A 17,833-nucleotide genomic window follows, 5' to 3' on the forward strand; every position below is an offset into this window, starting at 1 on the left:
CAGCGCAATTCAGGGCGTTCAAAAGGGGCGCGTGGATGCGTCGCAAGATACAATCGGAGTGCGGCATGCACGCGATGTGGCACAAGACCGGCAATACCTTGCCGGTGATGGTCAACGGCCGGCAGACGGGCATCAAAAAAGGTTCTGGTGCTGCACACCAACAAGAACTTCGACCAGCAGAGGACCAACTGGATGATGCACCAATACCACCTCGGGGACCTGGAGCAAGATAAGGAGCGGGAGCTGGTCCTCTGCAAGATTTTCTACCAGACGAACACTAGGGCCAGGAGTAAAAAGATTATAAGTTAGTTTGGTATTGGTAGTTGTACTACCTTGTCATCCGCAAGTTGGTATTGTTGTTAACGATCTTTTGGTATGAACTTGCATTTGCTTCCAACCATCATGCCGAGGGTCGACGTGGATATAAAGCTGAATCATTTGTTTCGAAACGAATTTTCAGGCACCTGATTTTTATTTGCTGGGTAGCATAAGCACCCGCCGTTCGAATTCTCAGTTCTCCAATTTTTTCGAAATAAGTGCATGCACTTATTATCACGATAAAAAAAAATATCCGTGCAGCATCCCAGTTATCAGCCTGTACTTGCAGGATTCTCTCGTTTATTGAGCACGTATATTGTTTTTTCAGGTCGAGCAAGTTTAAACTGGGCTGTAGATTGCCCAGGGTTGTTTTGTTTTTAACAGGCCCAGCCCATGACGACAACGGGGCACAAAGATCCAGTAGGTATCTACTGGCCTCTGGCCCGCCAGCGTTAGTTATATTTTGTCTTACAACATCTGCAGGAAGTTTTTTTTACTAAATCAAACACACAACCCAGTTCTATTTTCCTCTTGAAATGCATGTCCTACATCCGTTTTCTAATCTCTACCTATAGTTTTACTAGTTCATATACACGTATCATTATATTGAAAACACATAACATTCCTTTTTCATATTTACATCCTTATTTTTTTTGTTTTTTCCCATCCAACGCTGATTTTTTACCACTGGTTTTCCCTTAAACCAACTAAATTGTCCCATGTCTTATTTGCTTACAAAAACAAAATGATTTTTTTGGCAAATCAATAAGTTCCTAAAAAAATGTTTATCATTTCGGGATTACAACAGTTCGGACTCCACCGAAATATGCAAAATAAGGTTGGACTTTTTGACCGTGGTCCTGGGCAGAAAATTGACTGTAATAAATTACTTAAGAATTAGCAAATGGGTTGCAAATTATAAAAAATAGCAAATGGGCTTTATGTTGTCTGCCACAGATTTGGAGGCTGACTTGTGGGCCTACTAAGTTCATGCGTACACAAGGTTTCTCAAAAAAGAAACTTAGTCAACAATCGACTCTACCAGCGTCACAGTGTTAGATGTCAATCTAACGGCAATCGTGCTTCTTCAGTCTCTGATCTTCCTGCCCCAGCCGCCCAAACCAGCGTCGTCGGAACCGCCTGCTCCCGCCTCCCGTGGCCGGCAGTGTTGCCGGAAAGGCCTCACGGCCCCATCATACTCGCATCCCTGGCCAGTCTATCCCTCTACTCACCCACACCTCTTGTTATTTTCTGGCGACGGCAGCCGAACCAGTCAACCCTCGTACTCTCCACCGTGTGGGGCAGCCACTGTCGTGTCTTCCCCGGCTCCGTGTCATTCCCTTCCTAGGCCTCGCCGTCGTCCACCGCCCTGGTGCTCTCGGCGCGGCGTGGTCAACGATGTCCATCCAACGGCCGTAGTGCTTCTTCAACCTCTGGTCTTCTTGCCCCAGCCGCCCAAAGCAGCGCCGGTCATGCCGCATGCTCCTGACTCCCGTGGCCGACTGTGCTACCGCGGAGGCCTCACCGTCCCCATACTACTCCCACCGCTGGCCAGGCCATCCCTCCACTCACCCACTCCCCCTGTTATTCTGCGGCGACGGTAGCCTCACACCGCAGCCGAACCAGTGAACCCTCGTACTCCTCTCTGCGTGGGCATCCACTGCCGCGTCTTCTCCGGCTCTGCGTCGTCCCCTTCCTAGGTCTCGCCGTCGTCCACCGTTGCCGTGCTCTCGGCGCGGCATGGTCAATGTGGTCAACGACCGACTTCCATCGGAAGAGTACTGTACGTGGAGAGGCTGACAGCTGGGTCCACGGCAGCCGCAAGGAAGTGCCTCCTTATTACGCGCAAAATAATTATTCCTCCACCTGACAGCAGGGACCCACCGGACGGGACACCAGTATTTCGCGGAAAAAACATTTCCCCCCTGACTGCTGGGACCCACCGGACGGGCCACCGTATTTCGCGAAAAAAATGTTTGCTCCTGACTGCTGGCACCCACCGGACGGACCACCGTATTTCGCGAAAAAAATGTCCCCCCCCATTGTCAGCTCGGACCACCGGAAGTGCCTCCTTATTACGCACAGAAAAATTAATACTCCCCCTGCTAGCTGGGACCCAACCTGGTGGGAGGCTGACTTGTGGGACTACTAAGTTGATGAGGATATAGGGCTTTGTCAACTTAGTCAATATGAACGATTCTAGCTCCAGTGACCGTACGATGTCCATCCAACGGCCGTAGTGCTTCTTCAACCTCTGGTCTTCTTGCTCCAGCCGCCCAAAGCTGCGCCGGTCGTGCCGCATGCTCCTGCCTCTCGTGGCCGGCTGTGATGCCGCGGAGGCCTCACCGCCCCCTACTACTCCCACCGCTGGCCCATGTTATCCCTCTACTCACCCACACCCCCTGTTATTCTGCGGCGACGGCAGCCTCACACTGCAGCCGAACCAGTGAACCCTCGTACTCCTCTCCGCGTGGGCATCCACTGCCGTGTCTTCCCCGGCTCTGCGTCGTCCCCTTCCTAGGCCTCGCCGTCGTCCACCGCCTTCGTGCTCTCGGCGCGGCGTGGTCAATGTGGTCAACGACCGACTTCCGTCGGAAGAGTACTATACGTGGGGAGGCTGACAGCTGGGTCCACGGCCACAGCCCAGTTTTTTTATGATTTGCCAAGTAAGTCGCTTTGTTAGGCCTGTTGGGCAGCAAATCTTTCAAGACGAGGAGAGCTTCATTCGGCTGGCCGAGAAAGTGGCCCATCAGTAATGAGAAGTGGGTTGTACATTTTTAAAACACATCAAACCGGCAATTAGTTTAAAATATCTTTTTTTTCATTTTGAGATTTTAAATTACATTAATTTTTATGCATGGAGTATTTGTTGGATTTTATATTGATATACATTTATTTTTAAAATCAGTTTGAATGTGAGTCGAAATTTCGGGATTAAAAACAGTTTGGACCGCACCGAAATATGCAAAATTTCGTTAATTTTTTAACCGTGGCCACAATATGGGCTGTAATGCTAACAAAAAGAATATGGGCTCCAAAAAAACCTTAAGAATTAGCAAATGGGCTATAAATTATTAGAAATAATGGCAGATGGGTTATATGCTGTTTTCCACAGATTTGAGGCTTTCCTAAAAAAAGGTTGACGCACAAGCACCAACTGTTGGATGTCCATCCAACAACCGTTGTGCTTCTTCAAATTCTGCTCTTCCTGCACCAGCCGCTCAAACAAGCGCCGGCGGGACTGCCTGCTTCCTCCTCCTCGCGGCCGGCTGTGCTGCCGCGCAGGCCTCACCGCCCGACCGTACTCCCATCGCTGTCCTAGCCATCCCTCTACTCACCCACACCTGCTGTTATTCTCCGGCGACGGTAGACGAACCAGTAAACCCTCGTACAGTCGTACTCCCCTCCGCGTGGGAAACAACTGTCGAGTCTTCCCTGCCTCCGTGTCGTTCCCTTCCTAGGCCTCGCCGTCGTCCACCGCCCTGGTGCTCTCGGCGCGGCCTGGTCAACATGGTCAACGACCAACATGCATCTGAAGTGGACTTTACGTGGAGAGGCCGACAGCTGGGTCCACGGCCGCACGCAAGGAAATGCCTCCTTATTATGCGCAAAATAATGATTCCTCCACCTGACATCAGGGACCCGTCGAAAGGGCCTCTTTATTTCGCGAAAAAAACGTTACCGCTGCTGACAGCTCGGACCCATCAGCTATATCTTCGCACGCAAGGAAGTGCCTCCTTATTACGCACAAAAAAATGAATACTTCCCCTGTTAGCTGGGACCCAGTATAGTGGCAGGCTGACTTGTGGGCCTACTAAGTTGACGGGGACGGAGGGCTTTGTCAACTTAGTCAATATGCACGATTCTAGATCCAGTGACCGTACGATGTCCATCCAACGGCCGTAGTGCTTCTTTAACCTTTGGTCTTCTTGCTCCAGCCGCCCAAACCAGCATCGGTCGTGCCTCGTGCTCCTGCCTCCCGTGGCCGGCTGCGATGCGGCGGAGGCCTCACCGCCCCCTAATACTCCCACTGCTGGCCAGGCCATCCCTGTACTCACCCACACCCCTGTTATTCTGCGGTGACGGCAGCCTCACACCGCAGCGAACCAGTGAACCCTCGTACCCCTCTACGCGTGGGCATCCACTGTCGCGTCTTCCCCGGCTCCGCGTCGTCCCCTTCCTAGGCCTCACCGTCGTCCACCACCCTGGTGCTCTCGGCGCGGCGTGGTCAACGTGGTCAAGGAACGGCTTCCATCGGACGTGGACTGTACGTGGAGAGGCTGATAGCTGGGTCCACGGCCGCAGCAAGGAAGTGCCTCCTTATTACGTGCAAAATAATTATTCCTCCACCTGACAGCGGGACCACCGGACGGGCCACCGTATTTCGCCCCCTGGCTGCTGGGACCCACCAGCTACATCTTCGCAGGCAAGGAAGTGCCTGACAGTCAGGACCCACCTGGTCGAAGCGTACGTAGCGTTGTCATTCTGGTCATGAACGTGTACGTACATACTGGTCGATGTAGAGACGCACACGTGTCGTAGTAGAGACGCGCATGTGTCGTAGTAGAGGCGCGCACGTGTCGTAGTAGAGGCGCGCACGTAGCATGTACACGTACGTACAACGGCCAGGGTGCAAGAAAGAAAATACAGCCACGTGTGTGTACATACGGGCGGGGTCTCGAACGCCTATTCGCGCATACGTACGGCCAGGGCTCGTGTACATGGCTGGGTCGAAACGGAGAAACAACGTTGTCGTCGTGTTCATGGGGAGGCAACGGAATGCGTCATGTTCATGGGGAGACAACGGAATGCGTCGTGTTCATCGGGAGGGCTTGGACGGAACATGCGATGGAAATGAGGCCTGGCGTACCGCAGAACGGAGGAAACGGCCTTGTGTTCGACCGGCCACGTTCGAAACGGGATCCTGTTCATCGGGAGGGGTCTGGCGTACCGCAAAACGGAGGAAACGGATCTCCTACGGTCGAAACGGGGGTCCTGTTGACCGGGAGGGGTGTGGCGTACCGCAAAACGGACGAAACGGACTTGTGTTGGAGTGCTACGGTCGAAACAGGGGTCCTGTTCATCGGGAGGGGTGTGGCGTACCGCAAAACGGGACTCCACGGGATACTGTTCATCTCCACCGTCGACCTCCTCCAGCCTCCACCTGCGACTGTTCATCCACGGGCTCCTGTTCATCCAGCCTCCACCGCGCGCTACTCCACCGTCTACTGTTCAACCACCCCTCCACCATCTACTGTTTATCCAGCCCTCCACACCACGGGGTCCTGTTCATCCACCCCTCCATGGGCACCCCTCCACCGTCTACTGTTCATCCAGCCCTCCACCACACCACGGGGTCCTGTTCATCCAGAGGCAACGCCACCGCTCACTGTTCATCCAAACCCCCCGCAACGCTCACTGTTCATCCCATCAATCGGCTTCAGTTAGCAGCAGTAGCGAAGGAACCGCTCGATCGGGTTCAGTTAACAGCCATCGGTCGATCGCTCGGGTTCAGTAACGCATAGCCTGCAGTGCAATCGCTCGGGTTCAGTTAGAGCCCAACGCCTCGCTCGGGTTCAGTTAGATCCAACGCCTCGCACACACGCGCGTACGTGTACGAGAGAAACACGCATCGCTCGGCCCCCAACCTCCCACCGTAACCTGGAACTCCCCGAAATTTTCCTCCCCCTCGCTTCTACCATGGTTTTTTCCGTCATGGACGGCCCAAAGAATGTCATGCGGCTGCGTCTCCGGCCCGCCCAGGACGAAAAGCCCATTTTCTGTCATGATTTTTTGTCATAGAAGTAGGAGCCCACCACATCTATGATGATACCGGGTTTTGTCACAATTATCGTCATAGAAGTGTCATATGTATGACAGAAATTTTTTTCGTTCGGCCCAAAATGTCACGGATGTGTCTTTTTTAGTGCAAACTGATAATTCAAAGAGACTTGCAAAGATAACCAATCATACATAAAAGAATTCAGAGAAGATTCAAATATTGTTCATAGATAGACTTGATGATAAACCCACAATTCATCGGTCTTAACAAACACACCGCAAAAAGAAGATTACATCGAATAGATCTCCACAAGAGAGGGGGAGAACATTGTATTGAGATCCAAAAAGAGAGAATAAGCCATCTAGCTAATAACTATGGACCCGTAGGTCTGAGGTGAACTACTCACACTTCATCGGATGGGCTATGGTGATGATGTAGAAGCCCTCCGTGATGGATACCCCCTCCGGCGGAGCTCAGAAACAGGCCCCAAGATGGGATCTCGTCGATACAGAAAGTTGCGGCGGTGGAATTAGGGTTTTGGCTCCGTATCTGATCATTTGGGGGTACGTAGGTATATATAGGAGGAAGGAGTACGTCGGTGGAGCAACAGGGGGCCCACAAGGGTGGAGGGTGCGCCTGGGGGGGTAGGCGCGCCCCCCTACCTCGTGACCTCCTCTGTTTCTTAACGTAGGGTCCAAGTCCCCTGGATCATGTTCGGTGAGAAAATCACGTTCCCGAAGGTTTCATTCTGTTTGGACTCCGTTTGATATTCCTTTTCTTCGAAACCCTAAAATAGGCAAAAAAAAACAATTATGGGTCGGGCCTCCGGTTAATAGGTTAGTCCCAAGAATAATAAAAAAGTGGATAATAAAGCCCAATAATGTCCAAAACAGTAGATAATATAGCATGGATTAATCAAAAATTATTGATATGTTGGAGACGTATCAGTGCGCAGGAGTGCTAGGATCCGTACCTCTAAAAAATTCATGACGAAATATGAGAGGAATCTTTTGGAATAGCATAGGTGTGAAACACTTGGCTAAACGAAGGTTTCTTGCAGATGCGTCCATCAAGCATAGATTGGATCTTATTGCTCTCTCAGAAACTGGTAGAGATAATTTTGCGCCCCAGTTTCTCAATACTTTATCGGGAGGTGTCGATTTTGATTGGCACTGCCTGCCTCCGAGAGGAAGATCTGGTGGGATCTTACTTGGAATGAGATGCGATTCGTTGGAAGTCCGAAGTGTAGTGATGGGCGATTTCGCAGTTAAGTTTCGGGTTCGGTCGAAAGCTGATGGGTTTAATTTGGCTCTGGTGGCGGTTTATGGTGCTGCGCAGCCTGAGCTCAAACTAGAATTCTTGGCAGATCTTGTTAGGATCTGCGGCTCAGAGTAGCTCCCAATTCTGGTTGGGGGTGATTTTAATATCATTAGGAGGAGAGAGGAAAATAATAATGATAACTTCGACGGCAGATGGTCGTTTATGTTTAACACTATCATAGAAAGCTTGGATCTGAGAGAGATAGAGCTTTCACGTAGAAAATTTACTTGGGCTAATGCTTTGCCAAATCCGACGTTTGAGAAGTTGGACAGAGTCTTAGCGAGTGTCGAGTGGGAACAGAAATCCCCTTTCGTTCTGGTCCAGGCACTTACACGTGGAATTTCTGACCATACGCCTTTATTTCTGGACTCGGGTGAGCCAACCCACATGGGGAACAAAAACTCCTTCTCTTTTGAACTGGCATGGTTTGAACAAGAAGTCTTCTTAGATCTGGTAGCCAGGGAATGGGCTAAGGATGTAGGAGGTAGAACTTCGGTTGAGCGCTAGTAGAACAAGATAAGGCATTTGAGAAGTTTCTTGCGTGGGTGGGCCAAGCATCTCAGTGGGATATATAAGGTCGAGAAGGAGAGGCTTCTTACACTTATCCAGTCCCTAGAACTAAAAGCCGAGTCCACAATTTTGCAAGCCACGGAGCTGCATGCTAAACTGGAAGCGGAGATGAGGTTGAAAGAGCTTCTCCGTGAAGAGGAATTAAAGTGGGCGCTGCGAGCTAAGGTTCGCAAAGTTGTCCAGGGGGACGCGAACACTCAATTCTTCCACTTGGTTGCTAATGGCAAGCATAGAAAGAAAAGAATCTTTCAGCTTGAACAAGATGAAGGCATGCTACCTCTTGAGCACTTGCGTTGGTTTTCCCTTGAAGAGGAAAGGGTGATGCAGCAAAGTAGCGTAAGTATTTCCCTCAGTTTTTTAGAACCAAGGTATCAATCCAGTAGGAGGCCACGCATGAGTCCCTCGCACCTACACAAACAAATAAATCCTCGCAACCAACGCGATAAGGGGTTGTCAATCCCTACAGGTCACTTACGAGAGTGAGATCTGATAGATATGATAAGATAATATTTTTGGTATTTTTATGATAAAGATGCAAAGTAAAATAAATGGCAAAGAAAATAACTAAGTATTGGAAGATTAATATGATGTAAGATAGACCCGGGGGCCATAGGTTTCACTAGTGGCTTCTCTCGAGAGCATAAGTATTTACGATGGGTGAACAAATTACTGTTGAGCAATTGACAGAATTGAGCATAGTTATGAGAATATCTAGGTATGATCATGTATATAGGCATCACGTCCGAGACAAGTAGACCGGCTCCTGCCTGCATCTACTACTATTACTCCACACATCGACCGCTATCCAGCATGCATCTAGAGTATTAAGTTCAAGAGAACAGAGTAACGCTTTAAGCAATATGACATGATGTAGAGGGCTAAACTCATGCAATATGATGTAAACCCCATCTTGTTATCCTCGATGGCAACAATACAATACGTGCCTTGCTGCCCCTACTGTCACTGGGAATGGACACCGCAAGATTGAACCCAAAGCTAGGCACTTCTCCCATTGCAAGAAAGATCAATCTAGTAGGCCAAACCAAACTGATAATTCGAAGAGACTTGCAAAGATAACCAATCATACATAAAAGAATTCAGAGAAGATTCAAATATTGTTCATAGATAAACTTGATCATAAACCCACAATTCATCGGTCTCAACAAACACACCGCAAAAGAAGATTACATCGAATAGATCTCCACGAGAGAGGGGGAGAACATTGTATTGAGATCCAAAAAGAGAGAAGAAGCCATCTAGTTAATAACTATGGACCCGAAGGTCTGAGGTAAACTACTCACACTTCATCGGAAGGGCTATGGTGTTGATGTAGAATCCCTCTGTGGTCGATGCCCCCTCCGGCGGAGCTCCGGAACAGGCCCCAAGATGGGATCTCATGGATACAGAAAATTACGGCGGTGGAATTAGGGTTTTGGCTCCGTATCTGGTAGTTTGGGGGTACGTAGGTATATATATGAGGAAGGAGTACGTCGGTGGAGCAACAGGGGGGCCACGAGGGTGGAGGGCGCGCCCCCCTACCTCGTGGCCTCCTGGTTGATGTCTTGACGTAGGGTCCAAGTCCTCTGGAGTTCGTTCCGAAAATCACGTTCTCGAAGGTTTCATTCCGTTTGGACTCCATTTGATATTCTTTTTCTGTGAAACCCTAAAATAGGCAAAAAAACAGCAATTCTGGGCTGGGCCTCCGGTTAACAGGTTAGTCCCAAAAATAATATAAAAGTGTATAATAAAGCCCAATAATGTCCAAAACAGAATATAATATAGCATGGAACAATCAAAAATTATAGATACGTTGGAGACGTATCAAGGCACGATTGTAGGACAGGATAACCTAAAATTATACATTACCAAATATTACAAGCAGCTGTTTGGGCCTCCGGAGGATAATTGTGTGTCCCTAGACGAGTCCAGGATTGAGGATGTGCCTCAACTCACTGCTGATGACAATGATATTTTGATAGCCCCATTTTCTGAGAAAGAGGCGTTTGATGCCATTACACAGATGAAAAACAATAAGGCCCCAGGGCCGGATGGATTCCCGGCGGAATTCTATAAAAAGTGTTGGCATATTATTAAGGGGGATTTGTTACCGATGTTCCATGATTTATTCTCTGGACAGCTTCAGTTATTTCACTTGAATTTTGGAACAATAACATTGCTTCCTAAGAAAACAGAGGCTGTGAGAATTGAGCAGTTCAGTCCGATCTGTCTTCTCAATGTTAATTTCAAAATTTTCACCAAGGTGGGGACTAATAGGCTCACACAGATTGCGCATTCTGTGGTGCAACATTCCCAAACTGCCTTCATGCCGGACAGAAACATCCTAGAAGGGGTTGTAGTCCTTCATGAAACGCTCCATGAAATTCACTCGAAAAAACTAGATGGAGTTGTTTTTAAGGTGGATTTCGAGAAAGCGTACGATAAAGTCAAATGGCCATTCCTTCAACAGGCCTTGCGTATGAAAGGTTTTGAAGAAGCCTGGCGACGCCAGGTAGAATCTTTCACGCAAAAATGGAGTGTTGGAATTAAAGTGAATGACGACATACGTCACTACTTCCAGACACATAAGGGCCTAAGACAAGGGGATCCGATGTCTCCTATCTTGTTCAACATCGTAGTTGATATGTTAGCAATTCTGATAGGAAGGGATAAGGAGGCTGGTCAGGTGGGTGGATTGGTGCCTCACCTAGTCGATGGAGGTGTGTCTATCCTACAGTACGCTGATGATACGATCATCTTTATGGAGCATGACTTGGCAACAGCGAAAAATATGAAGCTGGTGTTATGCTTATTTGAACAATTGACCGGGTTAAAGATTAACTTTCATAAAAGCGAATTGTTCTATTTTGGTAGAGCCAATGAGGAACAAGAGGCTTATAGACAATTGTTTGGATGCGAATTGGGGTCTTTAACTTTTACGTATTTAGGTGTACAAATTCACCATCGTAAGCTGACAAACAGGGAATGGAAGTGTATCGAGGATCGCTTTGAAAATAAACTGAGTTGCTGGAAGGGCAAGCTCATGTCTTATGGAGGCTGATTAATTCTGATTAATTCGGTTCTCACGAGTATGCCTATGTTTCTTTTATCGTTCTTTGAGGTCCCAGTGGGAGTTAGGAAAAGACTGGACTTCTATCGATCCCGATTCTTCTGGCAGAGCGATGAACTTAAAAGAAAGTACAGACTCGCCAAGTGGGATATTATCTGTCGACCGAAAGACCAAGGGGGTCTTGGCATTGAGAACCTCGAGGTCAAGAACAGATGTCTTCTCAGCAAGTGGCTGTCGAAGCTATCTATCGAGACTGATGCTACTTGGGCACAGATCCTTCGTAGCAAGTATCTTCAATCCAAAACTTTGTCCCAGGTGACACCGAGACCGACTGAGTCACCCTTTTGAAAAGGGCTTATGAGAGTCAAATTGGCCTTTTTTAATAGGACAAAGTTTATTATAGGTAATGGTGCTACCACACGATTCTAGGAGGATACTTGGCTCAGAGAGACTCCCCTTGCGCTTCAATATCCGTCTCTGTATCGCATTGTTCAACGACGTGATGCGGTTGTTGCATCGGTACTTCAATCCTCTCCCCTTAATATTCAGTTCAGGAGGACGCTAGCCGGTAATCGTTGGGAAGAGTGGCTCCATCTAGTGAGTAGGCTGATGGAGGTTCAGCTTTCTCAACAACCCGATAAGTTACGCTGGAAGCTTACTAGGTCTGTAGAGTTTACAGTCAAATCAATGTATCTTGGTGTTATCAATTCAAGTTCCATTCCTAGCTCCAAATATGTTTGGGCTGTCAAAGTTCCTTTGAAAATTAAAGTGTTTATGTGGTTTGTACATAAACAAGTAATCTTGACCAGGGATAATTTGGCAAAGCGTAACTGGACAAGACCTACTAGGTGTAACTTCCGCGATCGGGATGAAACCATCAAACACCTTTTTCTTGAGTGCCCGTTGGCAAAAGTCTTATGGCGGACTGTCCATATTGCCTTTAATATTACTCCTCCGAGATCTGTCAACACGTTATTTGGAACGTGGCTTAACGGGATAGAGTCCGAAACAGCACGACACTTTCGCGTAGGAGCATGTGCTTTATTATGGGCAGTATGGAACTGCAGAAATGATTTAGTTTTTAACAGAGCAACAAATATTCATTTTTTTGCAGGTTATCTTCCGAGCCACTGCGTTGATCCGTATGTGGTCGCCACTCACTCCGATGGAGGCCAGGGAGCGTTTGGTTACTGGATCTATCCGGTAGGAGATGGTAGCACGGGATATCTTCAACCGGTTTGGATGGCGGTCATGTAATAGGATAGGCAATTAGTTTACCTATCTCTCTTATGCCAGCCGGTTGTGACTTCTTTTTGGCTAGTTTTGTTATTGGCCTTTTGGCTCTTTGTGAGCTTCTCTTTACTTTCGTTGGAGACTTAAGACCTTGTTGAACCTGTTTGCTTATTTATAAAATTGGCCGTATGCATCGTTCTGATGCAGAGGTCGGGGAGTCTCCCCATTTTCGAAAAAAAAACGTCAACCTTTTTAGCTTGCTTCTTTTCAAATTTCTCAGAAACACTGGTTTTTGGCTCTAGGGCCTTTTCTTCACTGGCATCAGCAGGAGGCACTTGGGCCGAAACAACATCTTTCTCAACAACAATTTTTTCTTGAGCCTCAGACTGAGCAACATTCTTCTCGTCCCCCATATCAATGTCCTAGGGACAAGGAACTTCTTCTGTGTCAATATCCATCTGAGCATGTGTCTCAGTGGATGGTTGTTGCACTGCTTCTCGGGCAGCGCTAGGCTTGCGTCTTAGGTTTCTATTCCCCATCCGCGCCTGACTTCGAGGGAATATCATTTGCATTCCTCTGTGGAGATGGAGCGACTTCCTCGGCCCTCGAGACCATATTGGATCGCTTGTCACGTGATCGATGCATTGCCTGAGAAAACTGTGTCCTCCAAACGCCCTTTCGGGTAATATCGAGCTTTTAATACCTGCGAACAAAGACTCCCAGGTTTAGTGAGAAGTCTCTAAGCTTGCAGCGCCAACAGAGCCTAGTTAAACACCCTGAAGTCATGGAATCCCTGGCTACCACTAAGCTTGTGCCTCTGAATTTTCGACCACTGCCAATGAGTTTTACGCTTCGCCTTAGATAGATCCCGTTTGACATCAGATATATCCCGTTTGAGTCCATGTCTTCATGTCCAAGGGAACATAGAGGTGAGAGAAGAGTGCCGAACTACGGTCCATGGAACGAAAATAATGTGCGTACGACACTTTGCGATGGTGTCACAGCATTAATATGAACCATATAAAGATTGAAAAACAAGAAGAAGAAAAATCAACAGTCCATGTCATCCATCGTGTAAAGACTGGACAGTTTTTGATCGTACGTGTAGCATTACTCCCCTTGTACCTCACCAAAAAAACAAGACATCACTCCTTGTACACAGTACACCTCCGTAATCTGAACTTAGGCTTCTGTACTTTTTTTTTTTAGTTTCGGGAGAAGGTTCCGGTAAATTTGGCATCTAGGAATCGAGTATGAAAATGCAGTATCTTAGGTGTGTAGTCAGCGAGGACCTCTTCTTTTCTCCGGCACGACAGCACTGACAGCGAGCCTGAGATGTTAGTGTCAGGGTCACCATCGAAGATGAACCATGTTTTTGGCTTCTATTATGGTGATCTCCATCGTGAGGTCCCATAATCAGCTGCTCGGTCTGCAATGTAGTAGTACAATGCTACAGTTCCCGGGACCTCTCTCATCGATGACATTTTTGTCTGCCGGCTTCTGATGATCCAGAGAGAGAGAGAGAGAGAGAGGGCATTCTGCTAGCCATTTGCCACAAGATCAAAATATTATTTGTAACAAAAACATTATGGCACCTATTTCATCCGCTTTCCAACTCTCAACGCACAAGAGACTGTACTCACAAGTTTATTCATTTAACGGATCGACATAAGTAGCATTATTCCATGAAACAGCTTCGTATTCTTCACCTTAAACTCTGGCAAGTCCCATCCGATAAGAATTAAGAAAAATATCAGTTCCCAAGCATCAAATAGACTGGCACAACAGACCATGTTAACAGTTTAAACAGTTACAGTGGCTTCGATCTCTTGCAGTCTGAGGGTAACAGCTCGCTTGTGCGCTTCTAGGCCTTCGACTTCTGCCATCTTTGCGACGTAGGGACCCAGCCTTCTCAGCCCTTCTTCAGTCAGGGATTGAACAGTGATGTACTTGAGGAAAGAATTCAGCGACACACCGCTGTACATCCTCGCGTAACCGTAGGTTGGGAGGACGTGGTTCGTCCCACTAGCGTAGTCACCGACGCTCTCGGGGGTCCATTGTCCCAAGAAAACTGACCCTGTAGTTGGGAGACCAAACATTAAGCAGATCGAAGTATGCAAAGAGTGGGATGCGAATCAATACGCATTTGGGGGCAACTAAGCTCTGGTAGCCATGCCTACCTGCATTCTCGATGAGCTCCTCCCATTGCTCAGCATCCTTTACATTGATGATCAAATGCTCAGGAGCATACATATTTGAGAACGATAATGCCTGAAAAGGGGGACAAACAGGGGAGGTCAATGAATCCTTGAGAACAGGAAGTAACCAGATGGATCTTAATTCGCGACTTCAAATTTCTACGACGCATACTGATAGTGTACTCCTTTTAGAAGCAAGCATCTATCTGAGGACAAAGGCCACAAAACGATAGTTTTTTTTGCATCGCAGGCGGTATAGGAAGGAATGACATGAACGAATAATTACCTCAGCCATATCTCTGGCAAACACAGTGAAACTGTGGCCAAGTGCTTTGGAAGCAAAGTCGCCTCTAGGAAGAGCATCACACTGCTTGCTAACTTCTGCTTCAGTGGCAGCTAAATCAACACCATCTCCCGCAATAACTAGAACAACCTGACTATCTGGGCCATGTTCTGCCTACAAGATAGACCAAACATACATGGAAATGCTTGGTGAACATCAATATTATCCTATCTTTATCTGTTATCCTCAAGTTTGATATCAAAAATAGTGGACAATAGTCAATTCAACATATACTCTTGGCACTACAGAGCAGAGTAACAGGACGAGAACATACCTGAGATAGCAGATCAGCGGCAACATGAACTGGGTTGGCATATTTGTCAGCGATTACCAGAACTTCTGAAGGACCAGCAGGCATGTCTATAGAGACCATAGCTTCGCTGTTCTGCAGTCAAATAAGAATAAGAACCACAGAAAGGAATGCACACAGAGAAGATGCCGAGCAGATACTGGTCATGATTTACACAGAAAGAACAGAATAGACCTGAAGAATCATTTTAGCAGCTGTGACATACTGGTTGCCGGGACCAAATATTTTCTCAACCTGTCAAGCGAGTAACAAAAGATGGCAAATGAGAAACAATTGTTGCATCTAACGAGTGCACACGCCTATATTTGCATATACATTTGGAACAGGTTATGAGCTGCTAAGATCATGACATGACTCCACAAAAGTGCTTAACTCAATTTTACAGTCCTTTAACAAGTGCATGTCAATACAACATTGTACAAGTTTCGTGATGAAGACAGAAAATGCCCCTACTGATTTTGAACAAGTAAATCATAGTGGTATAGATCTTGAGCACCTTTGGGCATGATGCAGTTCCCCATGCCATAGCGGAGATTGCCTGAAAGTAAAGAACATTTTAAAAAATAAAGGACATTGATAACATTGAACTACATAAAAGCAAGCAATATCTCAAAATATCCTTCTACCTGAGCTCCCCCAGCTTTTAGTATGTGTGTAACACCAGCTTTTTTAGCACAGTAAAGAACCTCCTGCATGAAATAGGAATAATGTTCAGATTTCATCAATTTCACCTTACAAAAACAGCAGCATTTCCATGTCCCACAAAGCATACCTTACATATGCTACCATCACAACTAGGGGGTGTGGCAAGAACTACAGTTTTGCATCCAGCAATCTGTGCAGGCTATTAAAAAAGAGAATCCACGTGAGAAATTCAAAACAACAAATAACTGCAGGTAACTTAGTTTAGAGGATTTGAACAAACATGAGCATACCACAGCAAGCATCAATGCAGTTGAAGGCAAGACTGCAGTGCCCCCTGGAACATACAGCCCGACAGAACCAATGCATCTTGTTATCCTTTTACACTTCACTCCCTTCATACATTCAGGAGCGCACAAATAAATAAGCATAAGCATATAGAAAGGACAAAACGTAAATGGGGGCATCAAAGCATTCTCTTACTTTCATATTCTCAACTGTCTTTTCTGGCGACTTTTGTGAAACATGGAAGGCATAAATATTGTCATACGCCACATCAAAGGCTTCCTTAACAGCTGGATCAAGCTACAAATTTGATGAAGGTAAGACAGCCAAAATCATCTAGCAGATGAAAAAAAAAAACTATTTGAGGACCATCTGAATCTGGACATAAAATATACTAACATCAGGTGTACTTATTTCTAAGGATTGAAAGCATCTGAATGCAGGTAGATAAAGCCTAGAATTGCGAGCTGCAACTAAAGAAATAAGTAACCAAACAAGCCATGTATCAATATGGTGCGTGGAGAGAAAAGGCCTGAAATTTATCTGCTTGTGACTTCGGTTAAATTAACAAGACAAACAGCATAATTTAGATGCACATCACAAGATGAGTACCTCTGCATCTGGGAGATCGCTAACACGCACAACGGCATTATCGAGAGTGACCTTGTCAAACTTTTCTGTGTAACTGAACAGACCATGTACAGCAAAGTAAGAAAAACTCTGCAATAGGCCATGAACAGAACGATAAAGATCAAATAGTACAAAACACTTACTCCTTAACCGCAGCATCACCTCTGACGCGGACATCTTCAACAATCGGATTCACCTAATCCCACAAATCCACAAATCCAAATCCCATGGATGTCAAGCTAGGGCACAATTTCAACTCCATACCCATGAATAATTTCACTATTATCTTACCGTACTGAAAATGGAGGTGAAGTCAATGCGAGGGCGCGCCTTGAGGCCGCTAACCTCGGCATCACTGAGATCGGACAGCCTATAGGACTTCATCGCGCAGCTAACACCCAACACTGAAACCACGAAGCAGGCATATCACAATTCCGAGAATCTTATCCAACAAGCTTAGGAACCAAAGGCTACAACAACAGAATACGCAAGTCAAAAGCACGCACCTTTGGATTTGGGGACCCCGGAAGAGGCAAGACAGGGCCGGTAACCGCGACCAAGGCTGGTGCCGCCGGCGAGCTGAGGCGGAGCGCGCAAGCTGCCCATCAACAGAGCCCGATTCAATTCTGTTTCTGAGGCGTTGGAGAATCAGAAGCATGGGGGAAGATGCGCTATGGTTAAGCCGACGGCGAAACCATGACCGACGAATAATACGGAAGGTAGAGAGACGAACCGAAACCAAACGGCGGCGGTGCAGGGTTTCTACGGCCGGCGGTAAAGCGACGCTCGGAAGGAGGTCGCCGCTGTCCGTGACCGTGGTCTACTGTGCTGAGTGCTCCGGCAAAGGAGGCGCCGTCTCAAGGGACGGATGGGGGAAAACGAGAGAGTGGCGGCGCTGAATGGGCCGTAGGTGGTGATGCTTATTTTGATGGGCCGAGCCTAGGCTGCCGAGTGCTGCCACACATTTGCAGTTCGGATCGGAGTCCCGACATCTTGCCTAAAGAAACTTAAAATAAATCCCGTACAAAACTTCAAAATAAATCATTTTCGCTAAAAATAATAATTTAAAATAAAATCCTAAAAAATAACCCTTATAAAAAACGTGAAATAGGTGAAAACTGACTCGTACAAAATA

At 47.1% G+C, this 17,833-nt stretch overlaps 1 protein-coding gene across 3 annotated transcripts; it reads right to left on the reverse strand.

Annotated features, from left to right (window-relative positions):
* Positions 1-13,918: 13,918 nt before the first annotated feature.
* On the reverse strand, positions 13,919-17,595 carry LOC119355058 (histidinol dehydrogenase, chloroplastic-like). Of its 3 annotated transcripts, none has more exons than XM_037621840.1 (15): positions 17,432-17,595; positions 17,205-17,324; positions 16,990-17,102; positions 16,842-16,894; positions 16,681-16,753; positions 16,267-16,368; positions 16,077-16,178; positions 15,914-15,985; positions 15,768-15,830; positions 15,638-15,679; positions 15,316-15,375; positions 15,106-15,216; positions 14,775-14,945; positions 14,471-14,561; positions 13,919-14,367 (listed from the first exon to the last, which is right to left on the reverse strand). In XM_037621840.1, the coding sequence occupies exons 2-15, from the start codon at positions 17,302-17,304 to the stop codon at positions 14,093-14,095; spliced, it is 1,428 nt and encodes a 475-aa protein (XP_037477737.1). In that variant the 5' UTR covers positions 17,305-17,324; positions 17,432-17,595; the 3' UTR covers positions 13,919-14,092. The 3 variants fall into 3 exon arrangements, with proteins under 3 accessions (XP_037477737.1, XP_037477736.1, XP_037477738.1); XM_037621839.1 differs by having other exon boundaries at positions 17,205-17,330; XM_037621841.1 differs by having other exon boundaries at positions 17,205-17,296; positions 17,432-17,594.
* Between the last annotated feature and the right edge of the window lie 238 nt (positions 17,596-17,833).

The sequence above is a fragment of the Triticum dicoccoides genome, chromosome 2A, assembly GCF_002162155.2.
Source record: "Triticum dicoccoides isolate Atlit2015 ecotype Zavitan chromosome 2A, WEW_v2.0, whole genome shotgun sequence".
Classification (NCBI taxonomy): domain Eukaryota; kingdom Viridiplantae; phylum Streptophyta; class Magnoliopsida; order Poales; family Poaceae; genus Triticum; species Triticum dicoccoides.

Excerpts from the sequence above, each read along its gene's own strand:
- LOC119355058 (XM_037621840.1), bottom strand. The coding sequence starts at position 17,304 with ATGGGCAGCTTGCGCGCTCCGCCTCAGCTCGCCGGCGGCACCAGCCTT. Across the intron at positions 15,986-16,076 it reads CTGCATTGATGCTTGCTGTG|CCTGCACAGATTGCTGGATG; the intron begins GTATGCTCATGT and ends CTTTTTTAATAG. Across the intron at positions 15,376-15,637 it reads GAACTGCATCATGCCCAAAG|GTTGAGAAAATATTTGGTCC; the intron begins GTGCTCAAGATC and ends CTCGCTTGACAG.